Source organism: Pectinophora gossypiella, chromosome 18 (genome assembly GCF_024362695.1).
Source record: "Pectinophora gossypiella chromosome 18, ilPecGoss1.1, whole genome shotgun sequence".
Lineage (NCBI taxonomy): Eukaryota > Metazoa > Arthropoda > Insecta > Lepidoptera > Gelechiidae > Pectinophora > Pectinophora gossypiella.
The window spans coordinates 1,040,425-1,062,790 of record NC_065421.1 but is presented as its reverse complement, the minus strand read 5'-3'; the positions used below and the strand labels follow the sequence as shown (position 1 = coordinate 1,062,790).

General features: G+C 38.6%; 2 protein-coding genes and 1 long non-coding RNA gene across 4 annotated transcripts in view; 1 reads left to right on the top strand and 2 right to left on the bottom strand.

Annotated features, from left to right (window-relative positions):
• LOC126375233 (bromodomain adjacent to zinc finger domain protein 1A) overlaps positions 1-13,360 on the bottom strand; it is a 31,968-nt gene extending 18,608 nt beyond the window's left edge. For both annotated transcript variants that reach the window (XM_050022133.1, XM_050022134.1), the window contains exons 1-12: positions 13,054-13,360; positions 12,516-12,845; positions 10,266-10,461; positions 9,462-9,690; positions 8,200-8,399; positions 6,214-6,499; positions 4,432-4,573; positions 2,568-2,737; positions 2,124-2,248; positions 1,406-1,640; positions 641-817; positions 57-232 (exon numbers count right to left, since the gene is read on the bottom strand). In XM_050022133.1, coding sequence (XP_049878090.1) covers positions 57-232; positions 641-817; positions 1,406-1,640; positions 2,124-2,248; positions 2,568-2,737; positions 4,432-4,573; positions 6,214-6,499; positions 8,200-8,399; positions 9,462-9,690; positions 10,266-10,461; positions 12,516-12,845; positions 13,054-13,166 — 2,379 coding nt within the window. In that variant the 5' untranslated portion in view covers positions 13,167-13,360. The remainder of the gene's footprint in view (positions 1-56; positions 233-640; positions 818-1,405; positions 1,641-2,123; positions 2,249-2,567; positions 2,738-4,431; positions 4,574-6,213; positions 6,500-8,199; positions 8,400-9,461; positions 9,691-10,265; positions 10,462-12,515; positions 12,846-13,053) is intronic.
• LOC126375361 (uncharacterized) overlaps positions 1-22,366 on the bottom strand; it is a 49,591-nt gene that overhangs the window by 25,277 nt on the left and 1,948 nt on the right. The window lies entirely within an intron of this gene.
• LOC126375234 (DNA-directed RNA polymerase III subunit RPC1) overlaps positions 15,157-22,366 on the top strand; it is a 37,831-nt gene continuing 30,621 nt past the window's right edge. Inside the window, exons 1-5 of the mRNA XM_050022135.1 lie at positions 15,157-15,328; positions 15,527-15,662; positions 18,627-18,776; positions 20,131-20,472; positions 21,887-22,041. Coding sequence (XP_049878092.1) covers positions 15,285-15,328; positions 15,527-15,662; positions 18,627-18,776; positions 20,131-20,472; positions 21,887-22,041 — 827 coding nt within the window. The 5' untranslated portion in view covers positions 15,157-15,284. The remainder of the gene's footprint in view (positions 15,329-15,526; positions 15,663-18,626; positions 18,777-20,130; positions 20,473-21,886; positions 22,042-22,366) is intronic.

The following is a 22,366-nucleotide window of genomic DNA, read 5'->3' as shown; positions in this document are numbered from 1 at the left end:
TTTCAAAAGCAAATAAAGAGTATTTCTACAAAAAAAAAAACAACAAATGAACTAACCTTCCCGTGCACAAAGCAGGTGGAGATGTCCCCGGTACAGACGAGCAGGTCCTGGTACTGCTTGGTGTTAGCCTCGAGCCCGTTCAGTTTGTGCGCGAGCCCGTTGAGGTGCGCAAGAGGCTTCTTGGGGGAGTTGCCGCGCGAGTTGGCGCCGGAGTCGTTCTCCTTGTCGCTACCTGATAAGGACAGAAATAGCACTGTATTAGCACTATTAGCAGCATCTCAAACTGTATAGCCGAGGAAAAAATGTCTAAAACATTTCTCTTTGTTCCAAAAATTGTAATACAATTTCGAGGTTCCCCAACTAGGAACAGCCTATATGTTGGAAAATAATAGTAGATAAAACAATAGAACAAAAATAATAATAGTAAAAGTAATCATAAAGGTAGTGTGCATACGCACGTATGTGAGAGAGCGCGAGTATGTGTGAGTGAGACGGTGTGTGCTTGTGTGAGGTTGTGTGCATGTGTGAGGGTGTGTGCATGTGTGAGGGTGTGTGCATGTGAGACGGTGTGTGTATGCGAGAGGGTGAGTTTAAGTGTGTCTATGTGTGGCTTTGCGTAGAACAGTAAACGTGTAGTGACCTCGCTCCTTCTCGTTCTCGAACAGCTCGGTGACGTAGGCCAGCGTGTCCCCGCGGGCGTGCGGCGCGGGCGGCACGGGCTTGTCGCGGCACGGGCCGCGCGGCTCGTCGCCCGCCTCCACGAACAGCCCGCCGATGCGCTGGTGCAGCCAGTAGCGGCGGTACGCGCGGTCCGTGCCTGGGGGGAACAATTGGCTCGTGTACTAGGTTCAAGATAAATTATGAAATTCTGATTACTAAATAAAGACATATCTAAAACTAACAAAAACATTTTCATTTTCTATTTAACTTATTTATGAATTTTAAACAAGAAAAACGTAATAATAAGTCCGACATTTTGTCACATTTTTCTATGACGTCACAGTGTGCTTTTTCATACAAATTCAAATGGGAAAATAATTGGTTTATATATATTTGGTTTGTATGTAAAATAAGGTTCATCACCATAAGGTTCATCATATCCATCTTTGGACTTCGTATCAACAGTGGCTGCAAGTTGTCTTTGATTACTTGTGGCTCTGCCCACCCCATTAGGGATTAGGGGCGTGAGTGTATGTATGTATGTATGTAAAATGTTTTTACATACATACATACATAAACTCACGCCTATTTCCCACCAAGGTAAGCAGAGACTATAGAATTCCATTTGCTTCGATCCTGACACTTCTCTTGCTTCCTCCACATTCATCAATCACGCACGCAACCAAAAAACATTTTCTTTGTTCTACCCACATGATAAGAAGACATAAAAAGCTACAAAACTCACCGACATACGAGGCGTAGTCGAACACCTGCACCTGTAACTCCTTCAACTTCTTCTCAAACTCCTGTTTCTTCTCCTCACTCTCTTTGTTAATCTTCTCCAGCGCCGCCTTCATTTGTTCCTCGTGTTGTTTCGCCTTCTCCCCCGTCAGCTTCAACTCCTCCTTCTTGGCTGCGAACTCCTTCTTTATCTCTTGTCGGGTGACCGTTACTTGGGCTTCGCGTTTGCGTTCGTTTATCTGAGGAATTGAGATTAGAGGTTAAAAATGGAGGAAACAAGAGAAGTGTGTCAGGGTCGAAGCAAATGGAATTCCAGTCTCTGCATACCCCAGTTGATTTTTTTTTGGCTATATCTGCAATCGGTATCTTTTTTTAAGGTCCTCCGTGGTCCAGTGGTTGAGCATAGGGCTCCCGATCCGGAGGGGTTCGAATCCCAGTGAGGACATATCAAAAAAATTACTTTCAAATTCGTGCCCTCCGAAGCACAAAATCATCTTACTTTTTCGGACTTTCAGGTGATTCAAGCCTGAAAAGTCCTTACCAAACAAAGGACAGTCTCACAAAGTGATTTCGACAATATCCCCATCGGGAATCGAACCCGGACCTCCAGATTGTGAGCCTGACGCTCTAACCACTAGACCACGGAGGCTGTTTGCCATTATTTGATAATTGAATTCAATTTTGCTTGGTTGCCGAATACGTCAACCAATCCAACCACACACCTGCAGCATCCTCAGCGACTGTTTGGTGTTCTTGAGCTCCTCCAGCTTCTCCTCGATGACGTCACGCACCGTCGCGTAGCTCAGCACTTGGTTCATCAGGCATTGCAGGATCTGGAACTTGTCATCTGTAACGAAACCAGAATAGGGATTTTAACTACATAAATAAACCAATGAATGTCGAATTTGTTTTCGAATTCATGTTTGGATCATAAATGATTATTACGTGCTCAGCGGTGAAAGAAAACATCGTGAGGAAACCCACATTCCCGAGAAACGCATTTTCGGAGGTATGTGACCTAACCTGTATTGGGCTGGTTTTCCCTTCCCGGGTTGGAAGGTCAGTAGTGACACCAGGGTTGATAAGGTTGGTAATCACAACCGCCCCCCACCCCCTTTCTTCTTCTCCACCCCCATTAAAGAAGTAGAAGCTATAGAGTAGCGTACCGAGCTGCAGGTCGGCCACGTGCTGTCCCTGCAGGCGGCGCAGCAGCGCGGGGTTGGTGATGCGCAGGCGCAGGCCGGCGTCGTCGGTGCTGGAGTACCCGCCGCGCTGCTGGTAGCGCCACGTCACGCAGCGCCCGCCCGCCGCCGAGCCTGACGACAGCAGGTGCAGCCTGGACGGGGCAACACACGTACACTTATAATAGCTAATGATTTTTATTTTATTTATTTATTTAATAATTTATTGTACACAGCACAACACAGTAACACAAAATGAGGACAAGAGGAGAGACAAAAGACACAACTTATTTCTAACAGATTTTTGTTTTTACAAAACTCACCTGTGCTTAGGGAAACTCAGAACAATAAAATTCTTTCGATTTTATTTCTAATTCTGTAACGAAAACTTTGAGGGACGATTCAGACCATAATGAGTTGATATCAAGTGAAATTTTCTGTCGCAAAAGTATGGAACTGAAAATAATAAAAACGCACTAAAATTATAATGAATTTTCCGACAGGAAATTCCACTTGATTTAACTCGGAATCATGGTCGGACTCATCCCCCTTGGTATTCGTTACGGTGTCACTAACACCCATACCTACTTGTATGGCTGTCTGTATGTACTTGTATGGGGTGTAAGTGACATCGTAACGAATACTGAGAGGGATGATTCAGCTAATTATTCTGAGTTAATATCAAGTGGAATTTACCATCGTATGGGTATCAAAAGTATGGAATTGAAAATAATTTTAAAAAATCCAAAAGTGGCTGCAAATAGTCTTTTATTTGTGGCTCTGCCCACCCCTTCGGGGAAAATGGGCGTGAGTTTATGTATGTATGTGTTAAAAAAATCCAAAAACAAAGTCATGAATTTTCCGACGGAAAAATCCACTTGAACTCCAACTCAGAATCATGGTCTGAATCATCCCTCAAAGTTTTTGTTACGATGTCACTAACACCCTGTACAGTCATGAGCAATATTATAATGTATCCACTTTAGGACTCTGTCGCACTAACATATTTGACATTTAGTGCGACTTACAGTTAAATTTTTCAAACAACAAATGCAGAAATGAAAAATGATAAGAAATAAATAATAATAATAATTTATTTATTTTTATAATTTTTTGTAATAATAATTATAAGTATATTGTTAAGATAACATTAGCTATTAAGTTGCCTTTCATACTAACCCCTATGGATGTGTTAATGTCTGAAATAAATATATTTGAATTTGAAATGATGTGGTGCAGAGAGGCAACGTGGCCAGTATTCGGGGACTTTGCCTCGATGTGGTGAGCTGGAGGACATTTTTTATTTATAGCTTTTTATTCTTTTTTATGTTTTGTTTTTAATAATATGTGTGTTGTTACAATTGTAGTTGGATGGAATGTACTTGTTTATGTATTTATATTTATTAAATAATATCTATTTGTCAAATAAGTTAATTTGACATGGTACCAAAGTGTATACATATTAATGCTCGTGCCGACGGCCTCCGTGGTCCAGTGGTTGAGCGTTGTGCTCACGATCCGGAGGGCCCGGGTTCGAATCCCGGTGGGGACAAATCACAAAAATCACTTTGTGATCCCTAGTTTGGTTAGGACATTACAGGCTGATCACCTGATTGTCCAAAATGTAAGATGATCCGTGCTTCGGAAGGCACGTTAAGTCGTTGGTCCCGGTTACTACTTACTGATGTAAGTACGTAGTCGTCACATGAGCCATGTCAGGGGCCTATGGTGGCTCAATAATAACCCTGACACCAGGGTTGATGGGGTCGGTAATCCACCTCACAACCTACACGATAGAAGATAGAAGAATGCTCGTGACCGTACATATCCAACATCAAAACCACTTTACCTGAGTACTTCTGTGACTGTGGTGGGGTCGAGAGGCAGTTTGCTGAGCGGCGTGCCGAGGTATGTCTGCGGCCATTTGCTGGCCTTGGTCGCCAGTTCCACTGCTTGGGTCATACCCAGCTCTGTGTCCATTTGTGGCTCACCTGTAAGGGAATAACATGAGTTTTAAGATAACATCATCATCAGCCGTACGACCGCGACGCCCACTGTTGGGCATAGGCCTCCCCCAAGGATCTCCACGACGATCGGTCCTGCGCAATAAGGATAAAATAAATCTTCTATCGTGTGGGTGGGTGTGTTGTAGTGTGCGTGTCGTATATATTGCACCTAACATAACATAACAAATACTTTATTGCACAAACAGGAAAAAACAAAATACAAAACAAAAGAGAAATAGAATTAGTACAATAGGCGACCTTATTGCTAAGTAGCAATCTCTTCCAGGCAACCTTTAAGTATAGGAGATATTGAATATTATGTAATAATACCACCTCACACCTCACCTCTTTTTATTCTTCCGCAGTTATTCTAATACTACCTCTGGGTTGGCAGGAAGAGATCTCTCTTAGAGATAAGTCCACCCTTGTAAACGTCCATTTCTTGTTTGTGATGTAACCAGTTGTTAAGTGCAATCAAGTATATTATTATTATGTGAGTTGGGAGGTAAATTACCAACCTCATTAAACCTGGTGTCAGGGTTTTTATCGAGCCGCCAAAGGCTCCTGACATGGCTCATGTAACGACTACTTACTTACATCAGTAAGTAGTAACCGGGACCAACGGCTTAACATGCCTTCCGAAGATCATCTTACTTTTTGGACAATCAGGTGATCATCCTGTCATGTCCTAACCAAACTAGGGATCACAAAGTGATTTTTGTGATATGTCCCCACCGGGATTCGAACCCGGGATCTCCGGATCGTGAGCCCAACGCTCAACCACTGGACCACGGAGGCCGTTAACAAAATAAATGTATTGCCAGTAACAGTTTACATTTTACTTTAAGAACTAGGTAATTATGAATATTACGAATACGGGCAACAGGAAATGGCTCAGCTTGTGCAGTGATGGAGCCATGCTATGGCGCCATCCAGCGCTGGTTTTCAGTCTATTCCTCTTCCTGGGATATTGTGCGGAAGTAATTGTCAACGAGGGCTAGAGGACATTTGTGCACAAGTGTGCATTTTTTTTTGACGCGACTTATTGTATATTTGCCGCAGATGGCATTAACTACTTGGCCGGACAAATGGGGAGCGCTGAAGGCTCTCACCCGGTACAACGTTTAAGACAACAGGCCTGAGGGCAGCCCAGTTGGGCGCGAATCTCGGCTCGTGGCGTCGTCTGAGAGGAAAACTATTTTAAAGAATTAATCGACCCTAGTGGATCGATAGCGATAAGCGCTGAATGAGGGAAATCGTCGACCACGCTGGCGGCATCGAAGCTAATGGAATTCCATAATCTAGAGAGAGAGAGAGAGAGAGAGAAATAGTTTATTATAAAAGGACGCCACACACAAAAAAAAAGACAACAACATCATATCAAATTTCCACTAAAACAATTACAAAAAAGCAAGACGATGTTAGTCGAAATGATCATAAGGTGGTGGTGGACGTCCTGAGATAAAAGGGCCTCACTCAGCACAAGTCGCGGCGTGAACCACTACGCTGATATTATGTGGACCCTGTTGGGTGACGCACGAACATCGTGTTTCATAAACATCAGTCTCTGCTTACCCTGGTGGGTAATTAGCGTGAATTAGTAATTTAATCAGCAAATTCTTTACCGGTAGACTCCTGAATGCCTCCTTTCTCATTGTAATCCTCGGCTTCGTCTTCTTGGAGAGAGAATATAGTTGTCAGGAACATCTGTATGAGGTCGCTGAACACACCAGAATACTCCTTCAAGGTCAAAGCTTTCCTGAAGGTTTCGATATCCAGTTCATTGTGGAATGTGTCCTTTGTCTTCAAGATATCAGCGTACACGTAGACGAATTCTAAGACTGATAGGAAGTCGCCGAAGTGCTTGTGTGGAATGTCTTCCATCTCGATAGGGGTGCCTTTTGGTAATACCTGGAAAGGAGATGGTTTGGGTAAGTGTTGTACAAAAAAGGTTATTATAAAGTTAGTGATTATTTAGAAGATATGAATGCATGGGATTAACTGTCTGAGAACTGATATTAGGCAGCTAAATTACTCAATTGTATAACAATATTTTATGCTTTTTTTTTTAAAGAAGAGGCCCTGTGCTGAGGTTTTTCTTGCAGCTTCTTTTCCCCGGCTATACAGGTTGTGAGAAGCTGCAGTAGTTTTAGGCGGATGAGACGTTCGTTATGTAAAAATTGACGATTCAAAGTTAATGTTACCTACTAAAGATATTTTTGAATTTGAATTTGATATGTAAGTGGTTTGGGTATAGAATGGTAACTCTCCGCTCCGGACCAATTGGTATCAAGCGCTGTCTTCACGGGGAACTGGATCCTGACAGAGGGCTGCAGTAACTGTCAGTACTACTCAGAGGCGGAGGAAATACACTACTCTGGGCGCCATCCCACTCGCGTCAGACAGAATACTGCATGGAAGGCAAGAGGGAAACAACTCCCCTATTTTTCCCTAAAAAGTAGCATGGAGAATGCTACAACGACAAGAGCGTAGGTCTTAAATTAGTGATGTGATGCTGACCTCCTGGATCTTACTTTGGTATTTGGTATAGACGGCGATACGGCTCACCTATCATGGTCTAACAGAAAGCTGGGTGAGGCGTGAGTACATAGTTCATCTTGCGATGGATGTACGGTCACGAGCATTAATATGTATACAGGGTGTTAGTGACATCGTAACGAAAACTTTGAGGGATGTTTCAGACCATGATTCTGAGTTGATATCAAGTGGAATTTTCCATCGCAAAAGTATGGATAGGAAAATAATTAAAAAAAAAACAAAAAAAAATCATGAATTTTTGGACAGGAAATTCCACTTGATATCAACTCAGAATCATGGTCTGAAACATCCCCCTCAATATTCGTTACGGTGTCACTAACACCCATACCTACTTGTATGGCTACCGTATGTACTTGTATGGGGTGTAAGTGACATCGTAACGAATACTGAGGGGGGTGATTCAGCTGATTATTCTGAGTTAATATCAAGTGGAATTTTCCATCGCAAAAGTATAGAATTGAAAATAATTTTAAAAAACTAAAAAAAATACATGATTTTTGCGACGGAAAAATCCACTTGATATCGACTCAGAATCATGGTCTGACTCATCCCTCAAAGGTTTTGTTACGATGTCACTAACACCCTTTACACTTTGGTACCATGTCACATAAACTTTTTTGACAAATTGAACTGTAAGTCTCACTAAAAGTCAAATATGTTAGTGCGACAGAGTCCTAAAGTGGGTACATTATATTGCTCATGACTGTACGTCTAACTACCCTAATTGAGATACAAATTCAAAATTCGAATTCAGAAATATCTTTATTCAGTAGGCTCACTTTGAATCGTCAATTTTTACATAACGAAAGTACACACACAACCTTTATTGCCGGGGAAAAGAAGCTGCAAAAAAACGTCGGCACAGGGCCCTAGAATAGGGAATGATACTACGTATAGAACGGCAACTCTCCGCTCCCCACCAGCGGCTGAGCTAGGTTTACCTCACCCCCTCGGTTTTACTTTAGTCTTCAATTGCATGGGCGTCACGATATCGCCAATATGTCTGTGTAAAACAAGGCTTTTGTATGAAATTCTTAGAAATACATAAATACCTTATGGTCTTCAAGTTCGAGGTCATCTTTGACCTTCTGCCACTCCTTGAGGTACGCCTGCAGTCGCGCGTGCTTCTCCTTCTTCTTCGCCTTCTCTTCCTCCTTGCGCTGGCGCATCTGGTCTTCTGCGCGCCGCATCTTCTCCGCCAACTCCTGCGCACTCTTTCTGGCTGCTGGGTCCGCGGGGGCTTTTGGCTTTGCTGTAATTAATTATGTTATACAAATGGAATAAGCAGCATTTTTTGAAATGACAATGGGCACATTTGTATGAAACTTGGTCCAAGAACCTCCACTGATGAGACTTATATGTAATGAAAACTTATACTTTCCCTATTATTCTGGCAAAGTTCTATCAGATTCCGTCCCGGGATTCTTTTTCTACAGCCATGTTTGTCCTGGCTAAAAATGTGATAAAATACAGTGGGGGACTAAAATCGACTCAAGATTTGTTGCTCAGTAACTAAATCTACATAGCCAGGACAAACACGGCCGTAGAAAAAAAAATACCGGGACAGAATCTGATAGAACTTTGCCAGAATCATAGGGAAAGTATAAGCTTTCATTACATATAAGTCTCATCAGTGGAGGTTCTTGGACCAGTTTCGCCCATTCTCCTTTCTACTATCTGACTATTCAGATACAGACAGGTGACAGACGTACGGACGGACAGCGGCGTCTTAGTAATAGGGCCTGGTTTTATACCCCTTGTGTACGGAACCCTAATAATAAACATACATACATACATAAACTCACGCCCGTAATCCCTAATGGGGTGGGCAGAGCCACAAGTAATCAAAGACAACTTGCAGCCACTGTTGATACGATGTCGTAAGCTGGATATGATGAACCTTATGGTGATAAGGGGTTCAGCCTATATAATAATAAAAAATAATAAAAAAAAATATACGATCGAATTGAGAACTTCCTCCTTTTTTGAAGTCGGTAAAAAAAAATAATAATATAATGGTTGCTTCTATGCTGTTCTGGGAGCAAATAAAAACATAGAAAACATTCAGCTGCTTGTCTTCCCGGGCATGTCGTAAAAACCGACAGAGGGATTGTGTCCTCTAACATGATGGACTAATGCTATGGGCGATAGGCTGATCCCTTATCACCATAAGGTTTATGATATCTAGCTTACGACATCGTATCAACAGTGGCTGCAAGTTGTCTTTGATTACTTGTGGCTCTGCCCACCCCATTAGGGATTACGGGCGTGAGTTTATGTATGTATGTATATAAAAAAACAAGTTTCCACTTACGTTCTGACTTATCAGTCTTCTTAACGAACTTGTCCATGGATTCCTGCTTCCTCTTGTCCGGGCTTGGTTTCTTGGCGGACTTGGTGGCCGACCCCGGCTTGGCCGCCTTCTTGGCCGATGGGGGGGAGGTCTTCAATAACTTCTTAGAGGACGCGAACTCTGGAGGGTCGCCAGTGAACAACTGATCGAAATTTGTCTTGTGAATGTTGTACTTGTCCAATGCTGATTTCTGTGGATAACATGAGGATATATGATGAGAACAAATGTTTCAGTGCAACAGTCTTTTTCAATATTCAATAATATAGTATAAAACAAAGTCCCTGATGCCGGGCAGCAGCGGTATCAGTACTGGTTGGAGGCCGAGGAAATGGATACTGGTAGGGCTCTAGCTAGAACATTACCGATTGAGAAATTGGTCGGTGTACTGCGGAACGGAAGGCGATTGGGGCAACCACCGTTCTACACGCCCTATCTATGGAGTAATGGCGATTACTCCACCGACAAGAGCGCAGCTCTTAAATGAAGAGAGAGAAAACAAAGTCGCTTTTTCTGTCCCTATATCCCTATGTACGCTTAAATCTTTAAAATACGCAACGGATTTTGATGCGTTTTTTTTTAATAGATAGTGATTGAAGAGGAAGGTTTATATGTATAATAACATCCATTAAATAGTGGAGAAATACTGTTATTTTTGAAGTTTTTAATGTGATGTCGTAAATAATTTCATTTTTTCCTCAGCATTGCACCCGAGCGAAGCTTAGTCCCTAGTGGTGCGGGCTAGTTTTTTTAGTTTTTTTGTATCACCTTGATAGTAATAATGCCGCCGCCAGCATGCTCGACGAACTGCTTGAGGAACAGGCGGCTCTTGTCGCGCGTGTAGACGCCCTTGCGCCGACGCACGCGGTCGTGCGACGCGGTCCCCACTTGCCCGCCCGCTGAGTCCTCCTCATCGAACTGTTCTACCTCGTACACGTATGCGGACGGCGAAAGCATTGTTTTGCTGGAATATCAAATGTTTAATATCAAATTAAGAATTATATATATATTTCGTATAGGCTAAATAAGATAAGATATAGTGACTAACATTGAGAAGGGAATGTTAGGTTGGTTTGGACACGTAGAGCGGATGAAGGATAATAGAATTACAAAAGCGGTATATAAAGCGAAAGTTGATGGTAGGGCTGGTAGAGGAAGACCGAGAAGGACTTACGATGACCAAATTGGGGATGTCCTTAGAAAAGGTTTAATACGATCTACTCTGAACCGGCATGCGTGTATGAAGCGATTGACGAATGTCAGGATCGAAGCAAATGGAATTCTATAGTCTCTGCTTACCCCAGTGGGAAATAGGCGTGAATTTATGTATGTATGTACGTAAGAATAATAAAATAAGTAAAATAATACAGGGTTAACTGAAAATAATTTAAAAAACACAAAATATTTCATGAATTTTCATGAATGTTTTGTGTTTTTTTTAATTATTTTCATTTCCATAATTTTGCGACGGAAAATTCCACTTGTTGTCAACTCAGAATCAAGGTCTGAATTTTTTAATAACTATGTCTGTATGTTACCTTTGTTTTTTTTTTCTGGGAATAATTAAGGGGGATGAATTCCATGTTGGCAAAATCGCGGATAGAAAGCTTTAAGCTCTATACACACGAGGAAGCTCATACAACACACACAAAAGGCAGGAGGTTTTTGCCAAATTTCTTAAGTTATTGATTTCAATTTGAAAATTATTCATATAATAAAACCTTTAACTTGACTTTTTGTGGAACCCTTTTTTTCGCATAATGTTATTTGTCTTATTTTAATTAGGCATAACCACTTAGGCATATTTTTTTTAGACATAATCGTCTTTTGGCATAAATCGTCTTGTCATACTGTTTTACTTATTTTTATTATTTTTTTAGTGCTAGTTGAAACTTAATTTTTTACGAAAAATTTGTATGGAGCTACTATGAAAAATTCTATTAAAAAAAATATGATTTTTTGACATAACTCATATAACGGTTTGAGATGCCTTTTTTTTTAAACCGTCAAAATAAAAAATATTTATTTTCTGATTACAAAAGGTTTTTTTCAAGTAACACATGTATTTACATAATGGCATCACACATGCATTCCTGATGGAGTAGGCAGAGGTTTCAGTATACCCAAGCTTCAACAGCTAAGTTTGAGGTAGATATTTGTCAACACATAACAAGTCATTTGATGGCCACGCAACCAAACTTTGAATACGGTTAAAATACTGTATAACAATTGTTTCCCCTTCTCGTTAGAAGACTCATTAGTATAAATAAGTGGTTATGTAATTACAACGATTTAGATTTTATAATGATTCTAAATAGGTGATGATTTGCAATCAAATGAGGTTTTATTTAGCATAATGCTTCTTAAGCCTAATGATGTTTGGCCTATTCTTGTAGGTTTATCACATTTAACTTGGATATCATAGTGTAATAGTAGGTTAGGTTGCGCCAACATGTTAATACGAATTTATGCTTAAAGTGTTTATGTTTTATTAGGTATATTATGTGTAAATAGTTATGCCTAATGCCTTTTATGCTTAACGATTATTAGGAATAGTAAATATATGCCATGCAAATTTATGACATAAAATTTTATGCAACAAAATAGGGAACCTTTTTTGTATGTAGTAAGTTTTTATACTGCTTTTTTTGCAATGTTTAATGTGAATGCTGTTGACACAGCCTTGATGTAATCAATAGGTATCAGAAAAAGTATTGTCCATCAGTTCTTATCTATGTACTCATAATTTTAATGTTCTGCTTGTTTTTTTATGGTGTATTTGTAGTAGAGAGGATAAGGGAAATTATAGCTTATAGGAGTAAAAACATAATAGTTATTACACATAGATAATAAATAATAAGTGACTATTATATCCTATGGTAGGCAGCCTGGAAGAAATTGCTATCATAGCAATAAGGTTGTTTTTTGTCCCACTTATTTGACTTAATTTTTATGTTATATATGTTTCTTTTCAATACAGTTTTGGTAATGTATTGTGATTATAAGTATCTGACTTACCTCCCAGGATGCTGTTTTTGTGCCGTCACCGACAGAACATGGGACTCCCGCCACAGGTCACCCTCCAGGCAGGCCTCCACTGTCTCCCCCACAAAGTACCTCTCCCTCACATAGTTAAACACGTCTTCAGACATCTCAGCAAACGAAGACCTTTTAGTCTTCGCTGCAAGGTACAGAATCGGGATCCTGAGCTCCATAGGAAAGTCCTTCAGGGACTTTCTGGCCGCCTTCTCGCTCTCCAGAGCCTCCGCGTACGTCAGGTTATTCTTCCCTGTCATCTCACATGTCCACACCATAGAGTTGACCAATATGATTCTCTCACAGTACTCCCTACAAACAAACACATGTAAATAATAACACAAATCAATACCAAAACACGACAAAGCGCCCCCAAATTGCGAAACATGGTGTCACGCCAGCGTAATTGTACGACACGCCGCGCAGTAACAGTGTCAACGGACTTTTTCACACACAACCGCGCACTTTTACCCATGAAACCGACAATATTTTCACTATTGTTTACATTCGTAATACTCACTCATAATCCTTGAAGATCTCGTCGGTAATCTCGCAGTGGAAGACCTCATCGTCGTCCCGCAAGTACTCCGACGCCGTCGATTTCTGAAACGCTTTTCTTTTCAACAGAGGCATGTCGAGAGTTCGCGGGTCACGGCAGTGGGAAAACGATTTTCAGTTCTTTCCACAGTAACACTGGTTACGTATCACACTTAACTTTGTACGGCGCATCGATGGCTATACCTTTTGGATAAGAACATCGGAAAAATAGTACATTTAGCGCCAATATTACAAGGGAAATTTATTGCGTGGTTTCGGTTGACAAGCCAAAAAACGGCGCGCGAGGCGCTTCTTTTTTTTTACGCCAGAAACATATGAACTGGGTTACCCTACTTTTCTGAAAACTACTATAATAGTAGAAAAAATATATATACGGTCGAATTGAGAACCTCCTCCTTTTTTGAAGTCGGTAAAAATGGTGACAGACGCTATTAATAGTGTTCGGTAACGGAGTACTTAAAATATCTGCGAAAGTAAAACTAGCTATTATAAACCCGTAGCACACGGGGAAACTTTAGTTTCCTAATATAATTAACAACTAACTAAAGTAAATCAATGTAAACTCGCACACACGATATCCAAGTTGCGAGGTTTCCAGTTATATTTGTTCAGTTGCAGCAAGGATAAACAGCTTCATAATAAAGACGTTTTATTATATTTTTTATCATTATGGATGCCCAATAATAAATGCATCGATGCTTTTCTACTTACTGGTAATATTTTGTAGCTTTTTGCCAAACCGTACCGTTTCGTTGTTTTTAGTTTCCTAGTTTCTGGGAGTGCGGTGATCGCATGTTACGTGTATAGTAATAGATGGGTAATTTTCTCGGTATTTTGGATAAATTCCTATTTGCGCATTTCATACCCATTTTTTGCGGTCCTTTTTCATATATATTAGGTGGACAATCTACGGCAATCTAGTCACGCACGAGTGCGTAGCTTTTCGCATTATTAACTAGTAGCGTCACACTATGGATCGAAAAATGGTTTTCATAGACATAGGGATTTAAAATTTTATGTGGCGGTTTTTTTTTGCTGGATATAGCTTCTATTACCTATTACTATATAGGAAAATGATACCCGAGTTGATTCTGTGCAAAAGCGGATGAATTATATTTTTTTTACGAAAAATTTGTATGGAGCTGCTATGAAAAATCCTATAAAAATATGTTTTTTTTGACATAACTCATATAACGGTTTGAGATGCCTTTCTTTAAATCGTCAAAATAAATATTTATTTTTTGATTAGAAACGGTTTCTTTTAACAACATTATAAGACATAATGGCATCACGCCTATAGATATTCCTGATGGAGTAGGCAGATGTTTCAGTATACCCAAGCTTCCACAGCTATGTTTGAAGTAGATATTTGTCAAAACATAACAAGTCATCTGACGGCCACGCAACCAAACTTTGAATATGGTTAAAATACCGTATAACAATAGTTTCCCCTTCTGGTTAAAAAACTCATTAGTCTAAGTAGGTGATTACGTAATTACAACGATTTAGATTTTCTAATGATTCTAAATAGGTGATGATTTGCAATCAAACGATGAAAGCCATTTTTTGATCCATAGTGCGTCATGTGTGAATTTTAAAATGTATGAGCAGTGAAACAAAAGAAATGTTACCAGTTTCCTCGTGTACAATGGGACTTAGTATGGTTTTATTTTTCAAGGCAATGCACTGGAATCCGTACAGTCTACTAATTCAAATTCAAATTCAAAAATGTCTTTATTCAGTAGGTAACATAGTTACACTTTGAATCGTCAATTTTTACATAACGAACGTCTCATTCGCCTAAAACTACTGCAGCTTTTCACAACCTGTATAGCCGGTTCACAACCTGTAATTTTATTAATGAAATCACAAGTGGTAAATTTTAGAAATTGGTCAGGGTATCCCTCTTTTAAGAGCGCGTTCATTATTACTACTCTTGTTTTACATATTGTTTGAGATATTTACACCACCTCAATTTTATATAGTTACATAAAATAACAACTTTGACAAGTTGGTAGTGTACAATAAACATTTGACATTTTATATTTTTAGTGTTTAGCCAAATTTTGTCATCAGAGAACGCATTTAAAAAATGTAAATTTTGTAAGACGCAACAAATATAGAATTATTGCAATATTGGAGTTTATTTTGTGTTAAAATAGTGTGAAATGTGAATAGAAGTAATTATTCAAGATGCCCAAGGAGCAATATCGAGAGACATACGTCGGGAGAAAAATGTAAGTTAGGTTATGTTTACATGGTCATATGGTTTTCCAGCCGCTGTTATTCGTGATTTTTCTTGATATTTCCTTATAAAGCCTATATAAAATTACCTTGGTACCTATTCTCAAATTACCTACATGTATAGATTGACCTTCTTCAGTCATTTTGTGGCAGTTTTCATGTGTTTTTTATTATTCGTGGTGTTTTTTCAGTTCCCATGTTACTTTCAATGTGGATAGTGCCCCGGCCATCCAGCAGGCGGCGCACATACAGGTCATCACGAAGAACCTCTTCGCGCAAGATGGACAGAGAATACCAGCTAAATATGGAGTTCTCGACCGAAGAATGGTATAATATAAGATTATTTTTACACCTGTTTTAACTTATCAAACTTTGTTATATTTATTAAATAGCACACCCTGCATCAGATGCCTGAAAAGGAGACACACCTGGAGCCTGTTTAATAAAACTTACAATTGTAAATTACAACGACAATTTGGTGTTCATTACATAGCTAATATGAAACTGCAAAATATTTGTGATCACAAACTCCGCAATGTACATCAAATTGTCATTGTAAAAGTTTAGTTATGGCTGTATTTTGAAAAATGGGAGTTAGCGGGGAAAAAAAATTGTGTGAAAAAATCTAAACTGCATATCGACGGGGAAGAAGCAAATACTCCTATCTTACATTTTTAGGCAAATCGACTTTTTGATGTAGTTCGTTGCGAAATTTAATTTTACGTTGGCTGGCAAGATCTCCGTTGTATATTTCCTACTTTTAGGGTGATTTTCGATGAATAGAAATAGCTCTTAAAATAAAGATTTTATATGTTGCAATATTTTTTATAAAAATATCTCCTTTCTACAGAAATAAATAACTCCTATCTCATGTTTTAATCGATAATAGCTCCTATCTTCAGAATCAAGCATGAGTCTTTTTATTTAATGGAAGATGATGGAGGTTGATGGATGATGATGGGCAATGAGCATGGCACGAATGTGTCTTTGTTTCCAAAATAAGAGATGATGGACCCAAGATCTACTTTATGGGGTGATTCGATCACTGACACTTTGCAATATTAAATTATTTTTTTCCTAAGCGTGTAGCTCGAAAACGGGCGAAATATCAAAAAAATATTATATTAACAAAGTAGACAATTTAATGTTCTTTAAATTAATATAAAAGTTATTTTCTCTAGGACGCATCGTTTTTGAGATATCAGCGAAAAACTCAAAATTGGTATCTCTGACCTACACCCATTCCGCGACACAAAACATTTTTTTAAAGACAGTAATTAATAAAAATTGTTTGACAAGTTAATTATTTGATATTGGATAACTGGGTTATTTATAATTATCTTTTTGTCAAAAAAAATCCCACAGTTTTAATTTTGGAGAGAAATTTAGAATAAAATGTGAGAAGTAAATCGAACGACCAATACCATACAAAAATATCGATATTTTATATTTTTGTATGGTTTGGTTAACATTAAGTTACGGAAATGACACCATGTAAACGTGGGAATTTTCACTATGTTAACTCCATAAATAAGGACACATCCAGGAATGTGTTCCGGAACACATTCCTGAAGAAAAATCATAGGATTCCTCCCACATACTCTACAATCCCTTTATTGACGGGGCTATTGATAATGATTTTAATAAGTACCTACTTGTTCATCTCAGTTGATTATTGACTTAATAAATATATAATTCGTACTATATTGATATTTTTTTTAAATGCCAATTAAAAAACGAAGGTGCCTACTTTATCATGATCAATAAATAATTTGTTAAACCTTGTTTAAGATCAAAGTTTATTTTCATTAAAAATGCTAAGCGTAGCACTTTCTTTAAAAAAGCTGTCGTTTCAGTATTTTTTAAAAACATACGATTATTTGTTATTATATTGCATGCTTTATAATAGTTTACAGTTAAATATTTACTAGTTAAATGTTGCGGCATTGCTTTATAATATCTCCTAACTTGAACATAATTTTAAATTCATTCAAAGCAATACATCCTATCTTACAAAATCATGTATAATTTACGTTAGTTTTATAGTTATTGTTTTTTTAATTATTAATAGGTTTTTGAAGCTACAGTGAATAGTTTACAAAGAGAAATAAGTCAAACAATAGGAATTTGAAGGATTAATTGCAAGTGGAAAAACCGTCTAACGTCAAAACTTTCGACCCAACACAGAAACCAATAGGCTCTAACTTACATTAACTTTAATTCCTCTATATATACAAAATTAATATTAGTTTAAAAAAATGTCTCTTGAAATAACAAAACTACCTTCAGAACATGACGTCGCGCTATAATTATTAACAAAAAAGTTATTCAGTTTTTTCCTCCTCCTGTAAAGTTAGGTCTGTGTAAGATAGGAGTATTTGCTTCTTCCCCGTCGATATGTTAGATGCTGGAAATTTGATATGCACTCCCACACACACAAAGATCTCTCTTTTATAACACGCCACGCGGACGAAGTCGCGGGCAAAAGCTAGTTACTAAATAAAGATAGATGTGAAGGTGACAAAAGTTTTATTTTTTCTATTTAATTTATTTAAGAAGTGTATGTGATTTTATATGACAATAAGTGCGACATATTGTCAAGTGATTTTCTACGACGTCACAGGTTGCTTTTTCATAAAAAATCCATAGTAATTTCGTATTCTGATGTTTAGTATAAACTAGCTGATTTGGCTAGTTGGAAACTACCCTATTCTCTGTAGAAACTACTCTATTCTATGTAGAAACTACCCTATTCTCTGTAGAAACTACCCTATTCTATGTAGAAACTACCCTATTCTCTGTAGAAACTACCCTATTCTATGTAGAAACTACCCTATTCTCTGTAGAAACTACCCTATTCTATGTAGAAACTACCCTATTCTATGTAGAAACTACCCTATTCTCTGTAGAAACTACCCTATTCTCTGTAGAAACTACCCTATTCTATGTAGAAACTACCCTATTCTCTGTAGAAACTACCCTATTCTCTGTAGAAACTACCCTATTCTCTGTAGAAACTACCCTATTATATGTAGAAACTATCCTATTCTATGTAGAAACTACCCTATTCTATGTAGAAACTACCCTATTCTATGTAGAAACTACCCTATTCTATGTAGAAACTACCCTATTCTCTGTAGAAACTACCCTATTCTATGTAGAAACTACCGTATTCTATGTGGCAGTAGCGCCACGACTGCGGGTCTTTATTCATATCACGGTATATATTTTTTGCCAAGTTTATTTTTTATTCTTCGCTTTGCAATAACACTGACAATGTTCATTCCGTAGGGGACAAACCAGAAGGATGCAAACTGCGAGACCTGTGGGCTGGGCCTGGCGGAGTGTGTCGGTCACTACGGGTACATTGAGCTGGCACTCCCGGTATTCCACGTCGGGTACTTTCGCTCCATCATCACAATACTGCAGACCATCTGTAAGGTAGGCTTTGAATTTTGTTTTTAAGAAATTCAGTATGAGCATGGCATGATCTCATCGAAATTTAAAAAAAAGTTTTCTTTTGTTTTAGCTGCCACATGTTTTTTACACAGATGATATCGTAGAAATGATGTGAATATAGGGACACACACACAAACATACACCTATTCGCACAACCGTATAGTATGTGTGAGGGTGTGTGAAGAGCTGTATATTTGTGTGTGTGTGTGTGTTTCTATATTCACATCATTTCTTTATTCATATGTGTTATAGTAATTATAATTACTATACTGTTAAATTCCTTAATTATACTTACCATTATATTCTTTTTTGTAATTTTAATTTTAGTTTTTATTTTATTACCTGATCTCTATAATTGTAAGATTAATCGAAAGATTTCTAGACTTCTAGATAGAATTCTAGATTCCTGCAGACACATCCTAATTTTATTTTAAGTTATACCCGTCATTTTCTTATCCACCGAAAAGGAAAGGGACAGATGATTGACAACTGTTAATGTTTGTTTGTGATGATGTACATGAATCAACACCAATAGGTTGTTACTGTTTAACCGAGTCTCCACCGTACTTTGTATACTATCTTCAAGCAAAAATTGTATTATCATAGGGCTACTGTGATTTATTTATTTATAAAGTACATCCAAATCACATACATTAAAACATTTTTACATTTAGAAGGTTACGGTATTGTGACTAATATATATGACAATTATTACGGCGTACATAACTTATATAACTCGTGATTCAGGGGATACCCAAGTGCAGGGTCCGCTATTTACTTTTTGCTTTTACTTTTATTTGGTAAATAAATTTTACTTTTTTTAAAGTACAAGTAGTTTTTTTAGAATACTGCGGGGCGGAAGGCAAGAGGCAAACCACTGCCCTGTTTATCTCTAAAAAGTAGCATGGAGAGTGCAAGACCTACAAGAGCGTGTCTCGTAAATTAGTGATGTGACTTTTTTATAGTTCTCGTAATATTTCTCCAAGTCAACCTGGATATGACCAGAGAGGGTGAAGGTCTCTCTCTCTCTTTATTTAAGAGCTGCGCTCTTGTCGGTGGAGTAATCGCCATTCCTCTCTTCCCGCCAAATCATTCACCTCCTCATACAACACGATCTGCACCTTTTCTTTTATTTGTTTCACAAATGTTCTCCTAAGTCTACCCCTTCCTCTCTTCCCTTCAATTTTTCCTTCTATGATGTTTGTTATAAATGAATCGTGTCGTATCAGGTGGCCAATCATATTTCCTCTCCGGTTCTCTATAGTCTTCATTATGGTTCTTTTTTCTTCAAGTAAAAGTAAAAAAAAAAACTAACCCGTGTTACCGTTTCGTTCAGGAATGCGCAAAGGTAATGCTGCCAGAGACGATCAAGAAGTCTTTCAGTCGGAAATTCATGCACCCAGAACTGACGTACCTGCACAAGAAGAGCCTCCGAGCAGCTGTTCTGAAGAAGGCCAAAACATGCACAAAATGTCCTTACTGCGACGCCTTGAACGGGATTGTGAAGAAAAGCCCAGCGGGGATCCTGAAGATCATCCACGATAAATACCGGACGAAGAAACCTTCAGATCCTATCGTTCAGAAGGTGTTGAGGGATTTCAATGAAGCAAAGGAGTCGAATAAGGAGCTGGCGACGATGATTACCAGCGGGCTTATTATTGAGATGAGCCCTTTGGAGGTGAGACAACCATTATCCCGTTTCTCACAGGGTCCGATTACCTAACCTGAAGATTTGACAGGACCGGTTTTTTAAAGAAACAATTGCTTGTCTGACCTTCCAATCCGCCGAAGGGAAAACCAGCCTAATACAGGTTAGGTCACACGCCTCCGAAAAATGCATTTTTCGGGTATGTGGGTTTCCTCACGATTTTTTCCTTCACTCCTGAGCATGTGATAATAATTTATGATCCAAATATGAATTCGAAAACAAATTCGACAATCATTGGTTTCGGCCTGTGCTGGATTCGAACCTGCGACCTCAAAGTGAGAGGCAAGCGTTCTACCGACTGGGCTACCACGGTTCATGGAGATGAAATAACTAATTCTGATATATTAACATATCATAAGCTCACGAGGATTCAGAAGTACATCCATCGCAAGATGAACTAAGTACCCACACCTCACCGAGCTTTCTGTTAGACCAACGTGATAGGTGAGCCGTATCGCCGTCTATAATGGTCGAGACAACTGTGTTAGTAACTGCACTTAAGGTAAATTAATAACTCATTGGTGAAAGTCCGACAACAGGGTTCAAATCGGCGACCCCCTATTGAAAAGCAAGCCGGTGTACCACAGGAACACAGTTACAAATTTTGGACTACGGTTTTTTTATTATTATTATAATAGAAATCTTTGGTGGAATAAAAACAAAAGCGTGTTGCTCTGAAATAGAGAAATTTTAATTAGGATGACATTTACACTTGAGCTTATTTAAATAATACATAAAAACACAATGGCCCCGATTCCTGCAGACACCGCCTAATTTTATTTTCAGTTATATCCGTCATTTTCATATCCGTCGAAAAGGAAAGGGACGGATGATTCACAGCTCTTAATTTTAGGAAGAATGAGTAAATGAATGAATAACCCGGGCGAATCAAAAAGTACATCGCTGGTATGCAATCCGTTTGACGTGCTGTCTACTTAACTGTGTCGGGTTATTGACGGATGTAAAATTTTTAGACGGTTGGTTTAGATTTGTGCTTAAAATTGACGTGTGTTCCATAAATTTTATGCTTGTCGATTACCCGTCCCTTTCCTTTTCGGCGGATAAGAAAATGACAGATATAACTTAAAATAAAATTAGATGGTATTTACAGGAATTAGCACCAATATTTACCTGAAATAGAGAAAACAACATTTAAAAGATCTTATTCCGCCTTTCTATACGATTTAAACACAATAATAACACAATTATTCAGAAACCAAACTATGAAACTAAAATAATAAACTGTCCTGCCTGTCATCTTCTGACAGGACCAAAAACAATACCATCGTAAAGAGTAAATTATAATTTAAAGAGATTGACAATGCCAGCTGGTATTTATAGCTGTAGCGATTTCTTTACATTATTATAACTGTAATTATTCCAGGTACTGAACCTGTTCCGTCGGATCCCAGACGAGGACATCCCCCTGCTGGGCATGACGGCCAGCCTGTCTCGGCCGGAGGACCTGGTGCTCACGCGGCTGCCGGTGCCACCACTCTGCATCAGGCCCAGCGTCGTCTCCGACATTAAGGCTGGCACGTGAGTGTAACAGAACATGAGTTTGTTAGACCTTAATTACATACGTACGTTAAGCTGCAAAAGTCTAATCAGTTTCTTGCAAAGTGATAAATTAACCGGTTGCACTTAAGACCTGGTCACATGTCGTTTCTGTAATAGCCCAAAAACACAAACAAAAACATATTTTTTTTAAATTATGACAACTAATGGTCTGTCTAGTGTTTGTAAAAAAAAAAGAAAAAAAATAAAAAAAAAGTATTTTGTCTATGATTACAATCTTAAGTCTATGCTTATGTGTGTAAAGTTACCGGTTAAACTCACTTGATACTCGATTCAATCTAAAAAA